Raw genomic sequence first — 20,591 nt, forward strand, 5'->3', positions numbered from 1 at the left:
TAGGGCCAAAATGTTGGCTTTCCTTGTAGCCCTCCTTTTTCAATGAGAGCTGTCTTAATAGGGAAATTTGAAGCAGTAAATTCTCACATCAGGTGTCTTAGTTACTTTTTACTCGTTGCTGGGACAAATACCCGACACTCAAAATGAAGGAAGGAAAGGTTTATTTAGCTCACAGTTACTGGAGGTTTCAGTCCATACACATCTGGGTCCAATGTAGAGCAGCACAGAGCAGAAAGCAACCTTCCATGGTCGTGGCAAAGAGCAAGAGCACAAGACAGGGGTAGCAGCAGCTCAAGCACTAGCTTCTCTTCCCACCTTACATTGTAATGCAAATTACCTGCCCCAAGGCAGATGCAGCATCCACACCCACAGTAATCAATCACAAACTCCAAAAGCTGCCCCAAGACTGCCTGAGGCGTTGGGGGGACACCTATACACAAACCATAACATCAGGAAAACACAACAGGCCTCCCAAAAAAATTTTATGCTGTACTTCAACCTCCTTGAAAAAGAAGAGAAAATCAAGCACAAAGCCTAAACAAGGCAATAAATTATAAAGACCAGAGCAGAAATTAATGAAATGGAGATGAAGAAAATGAAATGAAAAATTAATGAATTTAAGAGATTTTTTTGAAACAATACATAAAATGGATAAACCTCTAGCAAATATCATCAAAGAAAGAAAAACCACAAATTCATGCAATAAGCAATGAAAAGGGCAAAATCACTACAGAGCCTATAGAAATTCACAAGTTCAGACAAAGATAAAGCAAGACCTATATAACAAGAAGTGTAACTTTTGTATCTGCCAAGTCAGTCAAATCTCTGCAGGATTTAGCCTGAAACCCTGTAGCACAGTTTGCAAATCCTTTGTCAGTGTGAGTCATGTGGATGAGTCATGGAAATTGTTTGACCAACTTGTTCTCCATGAAAGCCTGAGAGAATGTTTTCTCTCCACGTGACTCTCGTGAGGCACACTCTACATCACTGATCACTTTCCTCTGTGGTCTCATAATCTCCTTGATCGGAAAATTTGGTACACCACTAAGTTACAGGATGTTACAGTACAGGTTCTCCTATGTCCTGAGTCCTTACTGACCTTGAAAGGCTAGGGCCAAAATGTTGGCTGTCCTTGCAGCCCTTCTTTTTCTCTAATTTTTGGTCTAAAAACTTGAGTTGTTAACCCCCCAGAAGAGAAGCTTATTATTATTACCCTACAATGTAGGCAGTTGAGCTTAACCTCACTATCTAACCTAATATCAAATATCTTAGACATAACATGCAACAGGTATTTTTCACCAAGTATTGATATGTTAAACTTGAAGTCCCTAAAGACTATGAAGAATAAAAAAATTTAAAAAATTAAAAAATATTTTAAAAAATAAGAATAAACAACCATCCAGCAGATAAGTATAAAAACAAAGTATAAAAAGTAAAGCCATATTAATAAGCTGAGTTGTAAAAGGCTCAAGTCAACAACTTCTGAAATTGCCCATCTTTCTGATAACCCACTACTATTATGGACTGTTGGACTATATTGGAATATTTTGCTGAATTCATGCACCTATAATATTTAAATGACAATGGAATATCAATTTCTGACAAAAATAAAAAAGGAAGATACAAATGAAGGACCATTTTGTATCTGTATATTCAGAATAGTTAAGATAGATATACTGCTACTTTCTCTTAATTCAATGAATAGAAAGATTTGTACTAATACTGTTTGTGGACAAGACATCATGTCTGTGTCTTGTACTGTGAATAACTACTAAGAAGACAAAGATATGCAATGTATTAATTATTGAAACTGTCCTACTAATTGCTTTTGGAACTGTCTCATTGCTAATTGTTTCTCAATAAAATTATTTAGAAAAAAAGAAATTCACAAGTTCAATAATATAACTACTTAGAAAATCTTTACACTCAGAAGAAATTGAGAGAACCTGAGATACTCATGAATTAGCAAAGCTGAATCAAGAAAATATAAACATTTTCAATAACCAAATATCAGTGAATAAAATTGAAACTATAATAAAGAAACATACTAACAAAAAATTCCAGGTCCTGATAGAGTCACAGCTGAATTCTATAAGAAACTTAGAGATGATTTCATGCCAAAGCTTCACAAACTCTTCATTCAAATCAAAAGGGAAGAAATTCTCCCTAACTTATTTCTGGAGGTAAGTATTACTCTGTTACCAAAACAAACCAGAGAAGGATCCAACAAAAAAGAAAACAATAGATCAATCCCTTTAATGAACATAGATGCAAAAATGTACTATAAAAATTTGCAAACAGAATACAGCAAACTTAAGATTATACACCATGATCAGGTGAGATTCATTGGGAACCAGAAGACACCTAGAATAGTAAAAGCAATGCTGGGATATAACAAAAGGCAGGAGGCATTACAATCCCTGACTTGAAACTTAACACTACAAAGCTATGATGATAATATCAACATGGTAGTGACAAAAGAAAGAGACATGTGGGTCAAAGGAACAGATTAGAAGATGTATACACAGCTACAAACACACTCAGCACCTTATTTTTGAAAAAAAGGAGCCAGAAATGTTCACGGAAGAAAGCCTGTTTATTAAATGGTGCTTGAAAAATAGGTTTTCCACATGCCAAAGGATAAAATTGGTCCCAGGTCTATTGTCATGCTTGAAACTACAGTCAAAATGGATCAAAGATTTAAATATTAAAACAGAAACACTAAATCTTCTACAGGGGAACATAAGTACAAATTTAAAGACATATAGATAGGTAGAGAGTTCATGAACAACAACAACAAAAAAAAAAACTGCATAGGAAAAATTTCAACAACAAATACGATCTCATCTTTTTCAAACCATTCTGTGCATCTAAAAAAATCAACAGAGTAAAAAGGAAACCCAGAGAGTGGGAAAAATTTAGACGTGTGTGTGTGTGTGTGTGTGTGTGTGTGTGTTACATGGGACTTCTCTCTAGAACATATTATGAATTTCTTAAGAATCAGGACTCCAAAACTCAAAAACATATACCTTTCAGGGGAAAAAATACAAATAAATATATGAAAAAATGTTCAACATCACTGCTAATTCAAGCAATGTAAATTAACTTACGATTGACATGTTATTTACTTGTTGTCGTTTACTCCTTTTTTTCCTGAGTTTAATGCTTGTCCTATTTAGTTGGTTGCTTCTGATCTCATTCGTGGAGCTCTGATCATTTTGGTCCCTCTCTAGAACATCTTTTAGTAGCCTGTGTAGGGTTGGCTTTGTCAAAATGAAATATTTTGGTGGTTATTTTTCATTAAAGTATTTCACTTCTACATCAAACTTGAAAGGAGTTTTGCAGGGAAAAGTAATCTGGGCTGGAATTTGTTTTCATAGAGGACTTGAAGTACTCTGCTCCATGTTCTTCTTGCCTTCATGGTTTGTGAAGAGGAATGGGCCGTAATTCTGATGGGTTTTTCTTTCAATGTGATCTGCTTCTTTTCTCTAGCGGCTTTCAGTAGATTATTCTTGTGCTGAATTTCTGGGATCTTGACTATTATATGTCTCTGTGTGTTTTTCATTGGATTGAGGTTACTTCGCGTTCTGTATGCCTCAGTTACCTGAATGTCAGATTGTTTCCTCATATTTGGGAAGTTACCTGCTATTACTTCTCCCATATTTTTTTAATGTCATTTGTATTGACTCCATCTTTCTCATTGATGCCTATTATTCTCACACTGTTCATCTTTGTATCATGTTGCAGGTGAGGGATTATTCTTTCCTGCATCCTAGTTGTTTTTAAGAGATCCTTTCTTACCTTTTCACTAGCTGTACCAGCGTCTTCAAGATCTGAAACTCTGTCTTCACTTTCACTTAAACGGTTTTGCAAGCGTGTGATGGAGATTTTAATTCCCTCTATATCTCTTTGACTCTGCTTCATGCGATCTATTTCATTCCTGTATTGCTCATTCAAGGAATCTGTCATTTTTCTAAGCTCCTCTATTATTTTATCAATGTCTTCTTTAGAAGCAGTTACAAATTCTTTTACTGCAGTGTTTTTTCAGATTGGGTTTCCTCCCTATGTTTCTGTAGTTGATTCTTTACTTCCGATGTTATAAGTTCTCAGAATTCTTTTATTTGAGAAAAGAATTCCTCTCTGAGTTCCTCTATAACTTTCTGCTGTTGCTTATTTACTATCGACGCTATTAATTCGTACATTTGAGCTGAGCTAGTAGAAAACAATTCCACTCTGAGATCCTCTATGACTTTCTGCTGTTGCTTATTTACTATTGACGCTATTAATTCATACATTTCAGCTGAGCTAGTGTACTCTGCACTTTTTGTGGGTGGGCAGTGGGTTTCCTCCATATGTTTCTGCATTTGATTCCTTACTGCAGATGTTATTAATTCAGGGATTTTTTTTATTTCCAATCTGAGGTCCTCTATACCTTTCTGCAGCTGTTTCTTTATTTCAGAAGCCATTGATTCATTGCTTTCAGCTGTGTGATTCCGAATTTGTTCTGTGTTAGTATCCTCTGCACTTGTTATGGGTGGGCATGGCTTCTGAGATTGCATTTTGTTCCTTCTTGTCATTTTGTGTAGCACTGTCTTCTGACCTTTGTTGTAGATCTTTGTTGTACTTATAACCTTAGCACCTACTGAAGTTCAGGTGCAGATCTACAAAGTTTGGATTTATCCAACTGTGCCTGGCTTGAGTCTGGCTGCTGTGCTCAGCTCTTTCCTGTTGCTGTCGTTAGGGGTGAACCTGTTGTGCCCCTCTGGTAAAATGTTCTGCTCCTGGACTAGCTGGGTGGTTCTATCCTCTACACTCTCTCAGGGATTGCAGCTGCAGGGTTTCACCCAGGCCTGTATGCCAGGCCTGAGCTGAGTCTGGAGGGGACAAGGTGGAGTAGGGGAGAGAGGAAACTCTTCCACACACTCACTGGGCCTGGGCTAGGACTGGATCTGGGGGTTCCCGGAACGTGGCAAAAATTCCTACACGGTGGGTGGGGGGTACTACGGAGTCAGGGGGGTCGTCCCAAGGCGGTGGAAGAGGGTCTCACCCATGCTGCGCCTGGGCTGGGACCAGTAGTTCCTGCCAGCGCAGGGTAACTGGAAGCTCTCCCACACACTCACCGGGCCTAGGCTAGGACTGGTTCTAAGCAACATAAATTAAAACCACACTGAGTTCCCTGTACCTGCGGGACCCCTCCAGATCAAAACACAGGCACCTGTGTGAGTCAGATCATCTACCATGCCATCAGGATCCCTGCAACCCTCCGGAGCCCCCACCCCCAAGACCGCCGAGTGAGAACTTCTGTGTCTCTTTAGGGATCCCTGATGCAGCCCAATCCTAGACCCAGCTAGTGTGTGGGAGAGCTTCTGTGCTCCTCTGTGCTCTGTGGGCCAGGGACACAACAGAGGGGAACCACAGGTTCACTATTGTGCCAGAAGGGCACAACATGTTCACTTCCAAGGGCTGCAGCAGGAAGGAGGTGAACACAACAAACAGATCCAGGCCAGGCATAAGTGTATAAACTCAACCTTCATAGATCTGCACCCGATTTCAGTAGGTGCTAAGATTATAACTGCACCAAAGTTCTACACCAGAGGTCAGAGGTCATTGCTGTACCAAATGATAAAGACAAAGACCAAAGTGCAATCTCAGGCCAGTGCAATCAAGCCCAGCCATAACAAGTACAGAGGACAGTAGTTCAGCAGTATTGAATGAATTAACAGCATTGGAAGTAAAGAAACAAAAGCAGAAAGTTATAGAGGAACTGAGAGGAGAATTAATTCTTGAAATGAAAAATGAAATGTCTGAATTCATAGAATGTGAAAAAAAGAATCTAATACAGGAACATGTGGGGGAAACCCAATGCCCACCCAGAACAAGTGCAGAAGACAATAGCTCAGCTGAAATGTATGAATTAGTAGCGTCGCAAATAAAGAAACAACAGAAGAAAGGTAGAGAGGAACGCAGAGCAGAATTAATTTCTGAAATAAAAAAAAAAATCTTTGAATTCATACCATCTGAAGTAAAGAATCAAATAAAGAAACATATGGAAGAAACCCAATCTGAAAAAAATTCCGCAGTAAAAGAATTAATAACTTCTTATAAAGAAGACATTAATAAAAAAAATAGAGGAGATTAGAAATATGATGGATTCCTTGAATGGGCAATACATGAAGGAAATAGATCGAATAAAGCAGAGTCAAGGAGATATAGAGGAAATTAAAATCTCAATCATAAGCCTGCAAAACCATTTGAGTGAAAGTGAAGACAGAGTTTCAGATCATGAAGACACTGGTGCAGCTAGTGAAAAGATAAGAAAGGATCTCTTAAAAACAACGAGGATGCAGGAAAAAATAATCCGTCACCTGCAAGATAATGCAAAGATGAACAATGTAAAACTAACAGGCATCAATGAGAAAGATGTAGTCAATACAAAAGCTATAAAAAGAATATGGGCAGAAGTAATAGCAGAGAACTTCCCAAATATGAGGAAACAATCTGACATTCAGGTAACCGAAGCATACAAAATGCCAAATAACTACAACCCAATGAAAAACACACTAAGACATAATAGTCAAGATCCCAGAAATCCAGCACAAGAATAATATACTGAAAGCCGCTAGAGAAAAGAAGCAGATCACATTAGAAGGAAAACCCATCAGAATTACGGCCGACTTCTCTTCACAAACCATGAAGTCAAGAACAGCATGGAGCAGAGTACTTCAGGTCCTCTATGAAAACAAATTCCAGCCCAGACTACTATACCCTGCAAAACTCCATTCAAGTTTGATGGAGAAGTGAAATACTTCCATGACAAAGAACAACTAAAGAATTTCATGATGACAAAGCCAAACCTACACAGGTTCCTGAAAGATGATCTAGAGAGGGACCAAAATGATCAGAACTCCACGAATGAGAACGAAAGGACTCCACTAAATAGGGCAAACGATTAAACACAGGAGAAAAAGGAGTAAACAACAGCATATAAATAACATGACAATCATAAGTAAACTCATTTCAATTATAACCATTAATGTAAATGGACTCAATTCACCAGTTAAGAGAAAAAGACTGGCACAGTGGATCAGGAAACAAAATACAAACAACATTCTGTGTACAAGAAACACACTTTATTAAAAAAGACATTCATAGGCTGAAAGTCAAAGGATGGAACACAATACTACATGCCCCAGCACCTCAGAAAAAATCAGTAGCAATCCTGTTTTCAAACAGTCTCAAATTGAAACCAAGAATGATCAAACGAAATAAAGAAGGCCATTATATACTGGTTAGGGGAAAAATTCAGGAGGAAGAGGTAACATTCATAAATACGTATGGACCAAACACAGGAGCACCCAACTATATAAGACAAATCTTAATGGACATGAATAATCTAATATCCAAGAACACAATCTTTTTTTTGCAGAACTGATTGAACTCAGGCCCTTGTGCTTGCCACAGAAGCGCTTATTCCACTGAGCCATCTCCCCGGCCCTAAGACCACAATCTTAATAGGATACCTGAACACCCACTTATCTAAAAAACATAGCTCAACTGGACAAAAAATGAGCAAAGAAGTAGCAGAACTGAACCAGAATTTGGAACAAATGGACTTGGTGGACATATACAGATTGTTTCACCCAAACACAGTTGAATACGCATTCATTTTCAGCAGCACATGGGTCATTTTCTACAATATACCACATCCTAGTTCATAGGTTATGCTTAAGTACAAGCAAGAAAAGAGAAATTATCCCATGCATATTATCTGACCATAGTGTAATGAAACTGAAAAGAAATGACAAAAGAAACCAGAGAAAACCCCTAAATATATGGAAATTAAACAATACCCAACTGAGCAATCAATGAGTAACAGATGAAATTAAACAAGAAATTCAAGAATATCTACAATTCAATGAACATTCAACCACAACTTATCGGAATTTATGGGATGCAATGAAAGCAATTCTCAGAGGAAAATTCATAGCTGTGAACTAATACATTAGGAACACAGAACTGGAACAACCAAACACCCTATTGCTGCAACTCCGACCTCTAGAAAAGGAAGAGCAAAGCAAACCCAGAGCCCAAAGATGGGAAGAAGTCATAAAGATTACAGCAGATATTAGTTCAAGTGAGATGAAGAGAACAGTTCAAAAACTTAACGAATCAAAGACCTGGTTCTTTGAAAGACTGAATAAAATCGATAAGCCCCTAGCTAACTTCATCAAAAAGATGAAAGAAAAATTCAAATATAAGCAATAAGGAATGAAAAAGATGTAATCACCACCGACCTAGTGGAAATTCAGAAGATTATCAATAGCTACTTTGAAAATCTTTACGCTCACAGAATAGAAGACACAGAAGAAATGGACAGATTCCTAGAAAGGTGCAAATTACCACAACTGAATCAACAAGATATAGTAACTCTCAATAATGCAATAACAGTCAATGAAATACAAAATGTAATAAGAAGGCTGCCAACAAAGAAAAGTCCAGATCCTGATGGATTCACAGCTGAATTCTGCAAGAAATTTATAGAAGATATAGTTCCTACACTCTTCAAACTTTTCAATGAAACTGAACAGTAAGCAGTCTTGTAAAAATCATTCCTCAAGTTAAGTATTATACTGATTCCAAAAGCAGGGAAAGACACAACAAAAGAAGAGAACTACAGGCCAGTCTCACTCAGGAACATGGATGCAAAAATCCTCAATAAAATCCTAGCAAAAAGAATACAGCAAATCATCAAGAAGATCATACACACTGACCAGGTAGGATTCATCCCAAAGATGCAAGGATGGTTCAATATTCGAAAATCTATAAATGGAATACACTATAATAATAAAGCCAAATCTAAAAACCACATGATCATCTCAATTGATGCAGAAAAGGCTTTTGACAAAGTCCAACACTCATTCATGTTCAAAGTCTACAAAATATTAGAACAGAAGGCCTCTATTTCAATTTGATAAAAACCATCTATAACCAAATGGCTAACATTATTCTAAATGGGGAAAAACTGAAATATTTTACTCTTAGATCTGGTACAAGACAAGGATGTCCTCTATCACCCCTACTAGTCAATATAGTATTGGAATCATTAGCTAGAGCCATTAGACAACATACCTTCCAGACCTAAAAAAATCCTTCCTAAAATTTATGTGGAACGAGTAAAGACCTAGAATAGCAAAGGCAATCCTGGCCAACAAAGACAAGGGAGGAGGCATTACAATTCCGGACTTGAAATTATACTACAAAGCTACTGCAATAAAATCAACATGGTATTGGCAAAAAATAGACCTGAGGAACAATGGAATAGATTAGAAGATTCAGAGACCTCTCTGAACACTCAGCCACCTGAATTTCGACAAAGTGGCCAAACACGCTTACTGGAAGAAAGATAGCCTCGTTAACAAATGGTGCTGCAAAAACTGGATCTCTACATGTCGAAAACTGAAACTTGACCCAGGTCTATCATCATGCATTATGCTAACGTCAACATGGAGTAAAGATCTAAACATTAAAACAGAAATACTAAATCTCCTGGAAGAGAAAGTAGGAGGAACTCTTGAAAACATAGGGGTAGGGAAATGAACAAAAATCAAACTGCACGGGAAACACTTGAAAGAATTAAAAACTGGGATCTGCTCTTATTGAGAAGTTTTTGCAAGTCAAAACAAATTAACAAAGTGAAAAGGCAACCCGCAAATTTTGAAAAAATCTTAACTAATAAGCACTCAGACAAAGGTCTGCTCTCTAGAATTTACAAAGAACTAAAATACATTAGGGCCCCTAAATTTAAAGACCCAATCCAGAAATGGGCATACAAGATGAACACACGCTTCTCAGAAGACGAAATTAAAAAAGCGAATAAATATATGAAAAAATGTTCCATATCAATAGCCATCCATGAAATGCAAATTAAAACAACACTGAGATACCATGTCACCCCAGAAAGAATGGCTATCATAAAGAAATCAACCAACAACAAATGTTGGAGAGGTTGTGGGGAAAAGAGAACCCTTCTCCACTGCTGGTGGGAGTGTAGACTGGTGCAACCATTATGGAAATCATTGTGGAGTTTCCTTAAGAAACTAGGGCTGGAAATTCCATTCAAGCCAGCTATCTCCCTACTGCAAATCTTCCCAGAGGAACTGAAAATGTTATATCATAGTGATATATGTGTACCTATGTTTATAGCAGCACAGTTTCTGATAGCCAAATCTTGGAAACAACCAAGATGCCTGTCATGAGGAATGGTTGAAAAAGATGTGGTATTTTTATATAATGGAGTATTTCTCAGCTATAAAGATTGATAAACTTGAAGCATTTGTATTTAAGTGGTTGTCACCTGAAGATATACACATAAGTGAAATAAACTAGACCCACATTTATAAATATTGTATAGTCTCCTTAGTATAAGAACTCAAAAGAAGAAATACAAATAGAAAGGTATAACACAACTAAAAGGAAAGAGAGAATTTGAGGACTGGACAATGAGGAAAGGGTAAGGAGAAAAGCTGGGAAACAGGACAGGGAGAAAGCAATACATTTGTATGCACAAGATGGGCAAGGCAATGATCCTGAGAAACATCAGCAAGTTTTTGAAACTACCAGTCAATTGGTAGGATTTTCAACCTGACTAACTATATATGCTAATACCTGTGAACCTAGCAACTTCCCTGAAGATAGCAATATGTAATAGAAGGGTCATGCTTGGAATGTCTGTCATTCTGGTCTTCTAAGTACATACTTCTCGTCATGACATTCCAATTATTACCATACTGTCTCACAAGTAAGATTTTTTTTTGTTTTTTGCTTTTTCTTTTTTTAAATGGCTAACAAATGAAAAAAAGACACAAGAAAAAGAAAGAAAAATCTCAAGACTCTCCTGCTACAATTCTGCATATTGGTTAGATTTCTAAATTTCTGTGTAAAAATACATGCTTATTCCTATTTTCTTTTTTGTCATATTCTGTAAGGACTTAAATTTCAACACATCAATAATTGATGGAAGACACCTGTTCCATGTCATGCCTAAGATGTTTGATATTTAGTCAGATAGTTAGGGTAAACTGAACTGCATATGTTGCAGGGTAATAATAAGCTTCTCTTCGGAGGATTAACAACCTGAGTTTTCAGATTAAAAATTGGACAAAAGGAAAGGCTGCAAGGTCCACCAACATTTTGGCTCTAGACTTTCAAGGTCAGGGAAGACTGAGGAAATAGGAGAACCCATACTAAAATATCATGTAACTCAGTTGTGCCCCAAATTTTCTGATCAAGGAGATTATGGAGCCACAGAGGAATGTGATCAATGGTGTATAGTGTCCCCAAGGAGAGTCTCATAGAGAGAAAACTTTCTCTCAGGCTTTCGCAGAGAGCAAATTGGTCAAGCATTGGCTGTGACTCATCCACATGGCTGACATTGACAAAGGATCTACAAAGTGCAGTACAGGGTTACAGGGTAAATCCTGGGACTTGACTGACCTTATCAGATACAAAAGTTACATTTCTTGTTATATAGATCTTGCTTTATCTTGATCTTAACCATCCAGCAGAAAAGTATAAAATGAGGTATATAAAGTAAAGCCATATTAATATGCTGAACTGTAAAAGGATCTAGTCAATAACTTCTGCAGACAACCCCATACTATGTTGGACTACTGGACTGTGTTGGTTTGTTTTGATGAATTCAAGCACCTATAATATTTAGATGCCAATAGAAGACCCATCTCTGACAGGACTGAATTGGAGAGGGGGGATACAGATGAAGGACCATTTTGTATTTGTATATACATAATAGTTAGGATAGATGAATGGCTATTTTCACTTGGTTGAGTGAGAGGAAGGATTTGTGGTAGTAGTGTTTGGACAGGATGTCCTGGCTGCTCCTTGTGCTGTGGATGACCGCTGAGAAGATAATAATGTACAATGTATTAATTATTGAAAGTGTCCTATTAATCAGCTTGGAAAGTGTCTCATTGATATTTCTTTCTCAATAAAATAAAAAAAGAAAAAAGAAAACAACACTGAAATTCCATATCATGCCAGAAAGAATGTCCATCATCAAGAAGTCAACCAATAACAAGTACTGGAGGGGCTGTGAGAAAAGGGAGCTCTTCTCCACCATTGGTGGGAGTATAGAATAGTACAACCATGATAGAAATCAGTATGGAGATTTCTGGGAAGCCTAGGATTGGAAGTTCTGTTTGATCTAGCTATTCCTCTCCTAGTTATTTTTCCAAATGTACTGAAAACAATGTACTACAGTGATATGTGTGCACCCATGTGTATAGCAGCATAATTTGTAATAGCTAAATCTTGCAAACCCAAATGCCCATCAACTGAGGAACAGATGAAAAAGATGTGGTACTTTTACACAATCGGGTATTACTCAGTTATAAAAAAAAAAACAACTCAAGGCTTTTATAAGTAAAGGGATGCAACTAGAGACCATAGTCATAAGTGAAATGAATCAGACCCATACATACAAACATTGTATTGTCTCATAAGAATAACCTGAAAGAGTAAACAAAATATGAAAGGTAAAATGCATACTGTGAAAGAGAAAGAACCTTTTCAATGGGAAGGAAAAACTGACATGAGGAAAAGGACAAAAGAAAGAAAGAAGGGAAAAAGAAATATGTATGTATATACTGAGGATAGCTTGGATAATTGTACTGATGATTTCTACTGATCTGTGGAAAGGAGTAGTTAATGCTTAATATTTTTCTTCTTTGAAATTTTTTGTAACTTTGTTTTTTGCTGATTTTGCATGCTTATATCTGGTAATCTAAACAAATAATTTGAAGACAATTTTATGCAATACAAAAATCATTGCTAATTCCTATTATTTTATGTAGTGAAATTCTGTATCATTTATAATATATTTTTAATATTTCATATTCTCTTTAAAAATAAAAAATTAGAATGAAACAAATGACAAAGAAGGCATCCATTAAGAAATCACTACTTACACAAGCAGTGGTCTTTTAAAAGTAAATATCTAGGTATTGCTAATCCTAAAAGTTTAGTAACCAATTAATTTTTATTCTCTATATGGAAAAACAAAACTAATACTATTTTAGCATAAATTATTTCAAATGTAGTAGGAATAACAAAGTAGGTACATCAATTAAGTAAAAACTTAACCAGAAAACTTAAAAATCCTAGTTGATTCAAATTTTGTTGCATATTTTAGACTTTAATCTTCATTAAAATTTTTAATACATTCTTTGGTTGATTCAACAGTATTTGTATGTGTTTTCATGCAGACATATCTTGACACATATAAACATTTTTTATTAACGGTCAGTACATGTTTTAGCATAACTCAAGTAAAGAAATGTATCATCTTTTTGGAGAAAAACATGATTATTTTATAAGAAAATATTGAATGATCATTTTAAATAAATGGTCTTAACACTTACCTGTATTTTAATTGGCCAGGAAAAGTTGCTCACATACACATAAAATGTTATATTAGGATTGCTTCTGAAGTTAAACTTTTCATAGGAAAAACTATCTCTGTATTCCTTTATATTAGTTCTGGAAATTATAGGAGTCTCTTCCCCAGTTATGGTTCCAGCTAAAGTGTAAGTAAAAAGAAGATTAATTTGTACTACAACACAGGGATCTTAATTAATTTGAAAACACTTAATATATTTATTTTGTATAATTGGTCTTATATAATTACTAAATTATGGCCATGCTTACAATTTTTAATGACAAAAAATGTGTATCCCATACATTTAACACAAATAGACTCAGTATATAAAAATTACTTTTAAAAATGATACCATTAGCTGAGTTTACACACCTATAATATTCAACAACGGAACTTAAAAAAATTGGGGTATAACTATGAATGTCCATTTTGTATCTGTGTATTCAAAGTGGTTGGGATAGATATATAGTTGCATTCTCTTAATGAATAGAATGATATTTTCTAATAGTGTTTGTAAGTAGGATCACAAGTCTGCATCTTGTACAGCAATTAACCACTAAGAAGAATGTATGCAGTGTATTATTTGTTGAAACTGTACTTTCGATTTGATTTGAAACTGTCTCATTGCTATATGTTTATCAATAAAACTTTGAAAAGAAAAAAAATGATACCATTAGTTAAATACAATGTAATTGGCCTTCAATTTGAGCCTTTATATGCTTTTCTAACAAAAATTATACTCTAGATATACTATACTTCTAGATATATTATCCCTATTTTTCAAACTTAAAGCTAATCCTGATAAAGACTAAAGCATTTATACCAAGTTCATCACTAATAACAATAAATTTTGGAATTTAGGCCTATATATGGCACCAGAAACTTGAGCTCCTACTACTTAATACTTCACAGAGCCTTCCAAAACAAATCAGACCATATTTACATATGTCTTAATTCAACTAAAAATGGAAAATAAATTAATTTATTTGTCTTACCACAAATTGAACCATCACCACTTTAAATAATTTGGGAGAACACCACAATTTGAAACATGAGCTAAATGCTCAAATAGCTAAACACAGATTGGGCACTTAATAAATATTTACTAAAGTTAATCAAATGTAATAAAGCCCTTCCAACAATTTTAACAAGACTTCCACTTTAATGAACTGCAAAATTAATTAGAATTAGTATGCTCAGTAAAGGAATTAATTTGAAATTGATCTACTATTCTAAAATTATTTTGTATGCCTTCTTAACATGTAGATTCCAGAACCGTATAACAAAATACAAGTATTTAAAGATAAGCATACAAATATATAATTCAACATAAAGATTTGAATTTCATCATAGTTACACTTTTTACAAGTCAGTAATTTCAATTTATAACGCGTAGAGTGGAAGACATATTTATGTAGTATTTTTGTTTCTGATTTGTCTTTTTGAGATAGGGTCTTGCTGTGAAGTTCAGACTGGCCTTGAAATCACTTTGTAGCCCAGGCTGATCTCATACTAGCAACAGTCCTCCTGTGTCAGCCTCAAAAATGCTGTGATTACAGATTTGCCCTACCATGCTGGGCTATGTGGTTGTTTAGGCCTATTCTTAGAACTGAAGCAGACAAGATGGAATATATTTCTCAACTTGAAAATAATAGATCAAGTTGTTTCTTTTATCAGTTTGGATAGAAGAATTTAGTAGTTTTTTTTTTTTAAGTAAAGAGAAGAGCTAATAAATGTACAGTTCTAATGGTTAATTTAAATTTCAATCTCATCATTTGTTAAAGTAATCTGAATTAAAGACCTCTACATTTCACAACATACCCTTTTTCTAAAAAAAATTAAGTGGTGTATAAGATTTGTTAGTCACTTAATTTTAATCAAACAAGGAAGAATATCAAAAAATAATATAGCTTTGTTAATAGTTACTTTTTATCTTTACCAATAACTATACAAAGATTATAGCATGTAACTTTTCAGCTTTTATTTAGATGAACAATAAAACATGCTAGAAAATTTTCCATATAGGACCAAATATGAAGGAAATTTGACACCAAAATATTTTTACCTGTTGAGCCAACTGACCATGTAATGTTGAGATTAAAGTTGTTTGATGCATTAATTGAAATATCCAAATTTTTGTTTGACTAACAAGAAAGAAAATATTAAAGTTAAGAACGTGAAAATAAAATGGAAGCATACAATGTAGTCGACTGATTTAACTTTGCCTATGCTAAATTTCTCAAGCTCTGTGTATTTGATAACTTTTAAATTGAATAGGTATAGTTGTGATTAACATTATAGATCTCATTTTTTAAAACAAAATGAATTGTGTGATGAACTCCAAAGCAGATTTTAATCTTCTCTATTTGTCTTTTGTGCTATACTTGGCCTTTTCTCTAAATGGGTATATAGGGCGTTCCTTCAAGAAATTATTGGTAGCACTAATGTTTTTAATTCATGCTGAATTTTTTTGAAACACGATCTCATTGTGTAGTTAAAACCAGCTTTGAACTCACTATGCAGCCCAGGCTGGCCTCAAACTCACAATGATCTTCCTGTCTCAGCCTCCTGAGAGTTATGATTACAGATGTGCACCATACACCTTGCTCATCCTCTATCCATTCTAAATTTAGATATTTTTGAAATTAGGGAACCATAACTAAAGGTCTATAAAAACTTTTTAGAATTATTTAAAGTTCATTACCATTATTAAAGCATCATTAACACCTCTGAAAATTATAAAGTCAATCACTTAGAATATTTTTGCAGATGTTGATGATTTTAACAAGACCGGGTCACACAGAAACTCGCTCCAGAAATTGTTCACATAAAACCACTGACTACAAGTGATTTACAATGGGTTAAAATTAAACCAATTTTCAATATGTAGGAAATGGATACATATAAAGATATCTATAATTTATTTTTATTTTCTTATAGCATAAATAGGAAGGCTTGATCAATGATATATAGCAACTTCAGAGATTGCTTCCAATCAAAGGTAGTTAACAAAAAATGGTATTAGCATCTTTGGTGACACTTGTTATTGTAATTCACCATCAAAATTCTTGTGTGGTCCCTTGGATTCAACTGTAAAAACTAAAGATGAAGTAAGGAACATTTAAAACATTAGGGATTTCTGGAAATCAAAGGGATTTCCGGATGTTGAGAGAAGCAATGATAGTAGAAAGAAGTAAACCAGATTGTAGCTAATCTAGAAAAATTTGTGTGACTATTTATATTTGGTAAGCTCATTATTTAATTTCAAAGTTTGAGTGAGATATTCCACTTTTATTAAATTTTTCAAGTCTCAGAAAATCATACATTTTGGAATGAGTATTAACAACCATGAAGTAAATTGCAGAGTGAATTTCTGATACATGATACAACATGGTTGAATCTTGGAAACATTATTTTATGTGAAACAAGCCAAACAAAAATATCAGACATTATATGACTATGTTTATATGAAATAGCCTGAAAAAAATCTTTCATAAAGACAGAAGTTGAATGAAGGTACTAAGTGGGGGAAAAGGAGATAATAAATGGTTATTGAATGGACACACAGATTCTATTTGACACATGAAAAAACTTTGAAACTGGGTACAGATGATGATTATTCTACATTAAAGAATAAGTAATGCTATTGTACTGCACAACTAAAAGTAACTAATAGGGTGAATTTTATATTATGAAAAAATAAGTCATAACTTTAAAATACCTATAGCACATTTCTGAATACATTCATATCATACTGATAGAGTTGCTGACATTAAAATAGAAACAATCAGTGAAAGATTATAATTCAAAGAAAATACTATAAAAAATCTTCATTTAAAAAATAAAGCTTTACATGTATTCAAAAAAATATGGTCGGGAGCCAGGGTGATGGCTCAGTGGAATAAGCACTTCCCTGGGAAATGCAAGGGTCTGAGTTCAATACCCGGTTCCGAAAAAAAAAAAAAAAAAAGAAAAGAAAAAAGAAAAAAATATATGGTCACTCCTTAAAATCTACAGAATAGAAATTAACACAGCCTAAAGTGTTCTGAGAATAAGGTCAGTTTTATTTTCAAATCAGACTGAGTTTCTGTTATAAATACTAACATGCATTATAAAAGTATATATAAAAGTAATCTAATATTTAAAGGTGTAGAAACTGTAAAACTAAAATATTAAATACACAACTCGGTGACTCACAAGGATATTTACATTGTATGAGAACAGGATTGACCTTTTCTACAAAGGTCTCAAGTATTATAACTCTGATGAATAAAATCACAATGAAAGACAACATAAAGTTTCTGTCCTTTGATGAGTCCAGTTACATTATAATAGATAATACTTCTTTACCTGTTCTGGATTTGCTATGAAATTTATGGCAGTATGATGGCGATCATCTTCCTGTAATAAGCTAAAGGTAAACTGATAATCAATCAAAAGGCTGTCTGTGGGAGAAAGAAAAAGTAGAATTCTTATATGTACATTACAGTAAAAACTGCCTGCAAAACAAAAGTTAAATGAAAATTCTAACCTATCTTTGTATTGAAATTGTCAAAAAATACTAATGGCTAGTTAAGGCCAGCACAAGATAAATATCTGTCTCCAAAAAATAAGAAAGGAAAACACAGATATAAAAGTTTTCATTCATTAAAATAATATTTATTATCTTTAACACTGCATCAACCCTTCAGATAAATGGATACTATATGAAAAAAGGAAATAAAAGTAATCTAGAATATTGAGAAAGAAATGGTTTTAACATTTTGGTGCATTTTATTCCTTTCAAAATTCTACAATTATCAAAGAACACCTCTTGCTATACTACTTTAATAAAATCAAAAGTATTTTAAAACATTAACTTTATTCTCTAAATAATATTTGATAACATACTGTATTACATTCACTTATACATTTACAATGCACATTTCTATTATCTATTAGAAAAAAATTCCATGAAAAAATAATTTTGTACATGGGACTTTCAACACATTGATTAAAGAAATTTACAGGAAAGTAATTTCTAATTATGTCCATACAAAAAGCTAAAACAGAAGTAAAATAGGTCATTGATAGCTTCATATGTTACATAAGGGCAAAATATTGCTCATAATGTTTAATTATCATCAGTATAAAATTTCATATTATTTTAAATAAAGATGACCTCTCTCTTTTGTATCCTTTTAAGAATTTATAGACATCCTTACAACTGACAATGAAACTTATGCCATATAACATATTTCCAATTTTCATGTACAAGATGTATTCTATAGTATTTTTGGCACATTTAAAATTTCAGAAGTAAAAAAATCTTTATTTGTAGGAGTAAAAATATAACTGATTAGGGTAAATTATTTACATTTTTCCCTTTGGTGCTAGAGATTAAAGCCAGGGCTTTCACACAGAGCTCAAATCTACCTTCCTCAGCCTCATGCTGTGACTATAAGCATATCCTCTGATAATTGCCTAGTTTGTTGTTGCCTTCTAAGCCCATCATATGAAAAATTGTTAAAATATAGTAATTCTATAAATTAACCTAGCTAATGAAGTCATGAGAAGCAGCCTGAACTTAAGTAGAAGAATAAAAGCATTTAAGGGACTGAAAGAATATTTTCTGGCAAAACATCTTAGACCATCTATCTTGTCAGAGGCCTCCAAGACCACATATACATCCCTAACCATGGACCACAGTGTGTTTGTCCTTCAGCACTTGCCTTCTCCTTCCTCTCTAAGTCAGTACTTCTTCCATGCTGGCTAAAGAAATCTCCCTACTGTTCTCACTGACACATCTTGACTTTTTTTTTTTTTCTTTCTGGTACTAGGTTCAAAGAATCTACTCTATGGAGGGGGAGGAGGTCATCTGTGGCTTCCAGATCCTATTTAGGAGAAGGTGCATGGACACCATTTTCTAGCAAAAAAAGATTATCTCTTTATAGATAAAATGTATTTTAGGGAATAAAAATTCTGAAAGTGAAATAAAGTTTTAACTATGACTCTCAGAAAAGCTGTGGTAATGATACAGATAATATATGATGGTGACCAGGGTAGCAGTGGATGTCATGGGAAAAATTAAGATACTAATTGTATTAAGATAAGTATTAAAATATCAGAAGTTACAACAAACAGCTGATTAGCTGAATATATAGATGTAGATTTTTAAACAAAAAAAAGGTAAATTTGTATTTTCATTTTTTATCTAAAAAAAAACCCAAAAAACACCATTAACTGAGAAATAAAAGTCAGTGAATTGGGAGACAATTAGGTATTTAGTACTGAAAGACTAAGTTTGTGGTATTTACTGAATATCCAGAATTTTGAGTCAACTTTAGGAAAGGACTAACAGACAATTTATAAATCATCAAAATCATCATCTATTTAAATAAATAGGATTTACAGGTATAAATGCAATTTATCACACTAGATAAGGAATGAGGAGATAAGACTTAAGATATTTCTATGTTGAATATTTAAATTGGTTGTGATCATTGGGCCAAACCTGTCATCCTAGCAGCTGAGGAGACAAACAGAGAGACTATATAAAAGACCCAGTCCTAGCCCAGGTCCTGTGAGTGTGTTGAGAGCTTCCTGCTACCCTGCACCGGCGGGACCAGTCCCAGCCCAGGTGCAGCGTGGGCTGGACCCTCTCCCACCCCCTTGGGCCGCCCCTCATCACTCCGCAGTACCTCGCCCACCCCACCCGCCAAGTAGGAATTTCTGCCAAGTTCCAGGAACCCCCACACCTAGTCCTACCCAGGTCCGGTGAGTGTGTGGAGAGCTTCCTGCTACCCTACGCCAGCGGGACCAGTCCCAGCCCAAGCGCAGAGTGGGCCAGACCCTCTCCCACCCTGTCGGGCTGCCGCCAACCACTCCGCAGTACCTTCCCCACCCTGCCCGCCGAGTAGGAATTTCTGCCGAGTTCCGAGAACCCCCAGACCCAGTCCTAGCCCAGGTCCTACGAGTGTGTGGACAGCATCCTGCTACCCTGCATCGGCAGGACCAGTCCCAGCCCAGGTGCAGAATGGGACAGATCATAAAGATTAGAGTTGAAATTAATTCAATTGAGACAAAGAAAACAATTCAAAGAATTAAAAAAGCTAAAAGCTGGTTCTTTGAAAGATTAAATAAAATTGATAAGCCCCTA

General features: G+C 34.8%; 1 protein-coding gene across 1 annotated transcript in view; it reads right to left on the reverse strand.

The window, feature by feature from the left end:
- Positions 1-20,591, reverse strand: part of LOC101574641 (attractin-like protein 1) — a 699,390-nt gene that overhangs the window by 587,267 nt on the left and 91,532 nt on the right. Inside the window, exons 4-6 of the mRNA XM_004647547.2 lie at positions 17,804-17,898; positions 15,519-15,597; positions 13,437-13,594 (exon numbers count right to left, since the gene is read on the reverse strand). Of these exons, the coding sequence (XP_004647604.2) occupies positions 13,437-13,594; positions 15,519-15,597; positions 17,804-17,898 (332 nt within the window). The remainder of the gene's footprint in view (positions 1-13,436; positions 13,595-15,518; positions 15,598-17,803; positions 17,899-20,591) is intronic.

This window comes from Octodon degus, unplaced genomic scaffold (assembly GCF_000260255.1).
Source record: "Octodon degus isolate 3935 unplaced genomic scaffold, OctDeg1.0 scaffold00311, whole genome shotgun sequence".
In the NCBI taxonomy this organism is placed as follows: domain Eukaryota; kingdom Metazoa; phylum Chordata; class Mammalia; order Rodentia; family Octodontidae; genus Octodon; species Octodon degus.